The sequence below is a fragment of the Parus major genome, chromosome 25LG2 (genome assembly GCF_001522545.3).
Source record: "Parus major isolate Abel chromosome 25LG2, Parus_major1.1, whole genome shotgun sequence".
Taxonomy (NCBI): domain Eukaryota; kingdom Metazoa; phylum Chordata; class Aves; order Passeriformes; family Paridae; genus Parus; species Parus major.
In genome coordinates, this window is record NC_031794.1 from 24,207 (window position 1) to 26,427 (window position 2,221).

General features: G+C 48.9%; 1 protein-coding gene across 1 annotated transcript in view; it reads left to right on the forward strand.

Annotated features, from left to right (window-relative positions):
* LOC107214614 (coatomer subunit alpha-like) overlaps window positions 1–2,221 on the forward strand; it is a 30,114-nt gene that overhangs the window by 1,049 nt on the left and 26,844 nt on the right. The window contains exons 2-5 of the mRNA XM_033519772.1: window positions 277–505; window positions 1,217–1,297; window positions 1,861–1,937; window positions 2,101–2,128. Of these exons, the coding sequence (XP_033375663.1) occupies window positions 277–505; window positions 1,217–1,297; window positions 1,861–1,937; window positions 2,101–2,128 (415 nt within the window). The remainder of the gene's footprint in view (window positions 1–276; window positions 506–1,216; window positions 1,298–1,860; window positions 1,938–2,100; window positions 2,129–2,221) is intronic.

Consider the following 2,221-nt stretch of genomic DNA (forward strand, 5'->3'; position numbering starts at 1 on the left):
GCTCCAAACTTGGAATTTCTGACCAAAACTGGAAATTTCTGTCCCAAAAAGTGGGAATTGCGTCCTAAAAAATGCGAATTCTGCTCTGAAAATCCTCGGGGTTTTTGGGATGGAATCCAGGGAAATTCCCCCCCTGCCCAGGGAGGATTTTTGGGATCTGGGTGGGATTTTGGGATGCCCTGAACTCCCCTGAGCCCAGGAAATTCCCCAATCCCATAAAAACCCGGATCCAGGCTTGGAATTCCGGCAATTCCCGATTTTTTGGAAGCTTTGAAGGGACAAAAAGCGGCGAAAACGAGGAGGAAAATCCGTTAAAAAAAAGCGGGAATCGCCTCCACCGCCCCGGATTTCCCGGGATTTCCCAGGATTTTCCAGGATTTGGGGATTTCCCGGGATTTCCCAGGGAATTCCAGAGGTTTTTCCCGGCTCAGGGCCCGTCCGAGGCATCGACTTCCACAAGCAGCAGCCGCTCTTCGTCTCCGGAGGCGACGACTACAAAATCAAGGTGAGGAATTCCCAATTTTCCAGCTTTTCCCAAAAAAAACCCCTTGGAATGAGCCCCCAGCTCCTTCCCCTCCTGGGATTTGAGGGAATGAAGTTTGGGATTGGGGAAATCTGGGATGGGGAGTGGGAAAAGGGAGGGGAAATCTGGGAATGAACGGGAAGAATTCCCAGGGAAAAGGCGGGAATGGAGCGTTCCTGGTGCCTTTCCCGGAGTGAATTCCCGGGGTTATTCCCAGATTATTCCAGGTTTGTTTCCAGGGTTATCCCAAGGTTATTGCTGGGTGGTTCCTGGGGTTATTCCCAGGTTTTACCAGGATAATTCCGGGGTAATTCCCAAGGTTATTCCCGGGGTTATTCCCAGGGTTATTCCCAGGGTTATTCCTGGGGTTATTCCAGGTTTATTCCCGTGTGATTCCTGGGGTTACTCCCAGGTTTTTCCTGGATTATTCCAGGATAATTCCAGGGTTATTCCCAGGGTTATTCCTGGGATTATTCCTGAGTAATTCCCAGGTGATTTCTGGGATATTCCCAGGGTTACCCCAGGGTTATTCCCAGGGTAATTCCAAGGTTATTCCTGTGATAATTCCCGAGTAATTCCCAAGTTATTCCTGGGTTATTCCCAGTTTAATCCTGGGATAATTCCCGAGTTTATTCCTGGGTTTTTCCTGAGTTATTCCCAAGTTTATTCCTGGTTTTTCCTGGTTTTTCCCAGGTCTGGAATTACAAACTGCGGCGCTGCCTCTTCACCCTCCTGGGGCACCTGGATTACATCCGGACAACCTTCTTCCACCATGTGAGGAATCCCGGGAATTCCAGCTGGGAATGTCGGGAATTCTGTCTGGGAACACCGGGAATTCCTGCTGGGAGCACTGGGAATTCCTGCTGGGAGCACTGGGAATTCCAGCTGGGAATTCCTATTGGGAATCTCCAATGGGAATCTCTTAATTAATGGGAATTTCTGATGGGAAACAGGCATTTTTCCATTGGGAATCTCCAGTGGGAATCTCTAAATGGGAATTTTTCCAATGGGAATCTCCAATGGGGATCAGTATTTGGGAATTTTTCCATTGGGAATCTCCAATGGGGATCAATATTTGGGAATTTTTCCAATGGGAATCTCCAATGGCAATCAATATTTGGGAATTTTTCCAATGGGAATCTCCCATGGGAATCAATATTTGGGAATTTTCTCCTGGGAATTTTCAGCGGGAATCTCTTCACGGGAACTTTTTAAATGGGAATTTTCCCAAGGGGAATCTCAGGGTGGGAATGAATTCCCGGGAATTCCCGCTCGGGCGGCGGCTCCGGGGGATTTTGGGCTTGGATTTGGAATTCCCGGAATTCCCCTTTTCCCAGGAATATCCCTGGATCCTGAGCGCCTCCGACGACCAAACCATCCGCGTGTGGAACTGGCAGTCGCGCACCTGCGTCTGGTGAGAGCCACAATTCCTGCAATTCCCAACATTCCCAGAATTCCTGGAATTCCCAGCATTCCCAGCATTCCCTGGGATTCTGCTTTCTCCTGTGTTTTTTCCCGTTTTTCCCATTTTTTTCCCCATTTTTTCCCGTTTTTCTCCCATTTTTTCTCTGGCTCAGCGCCCTCACCACGTTCTCTGGATTTCCTGTATTTTCCATGGTGTTTTCCATGTGTTTTCCATGTGTTTTTCCATGTTTTTCCCGGGATCAGCGCCCTCCTTGTGCTCCCTGTATCCCCCCA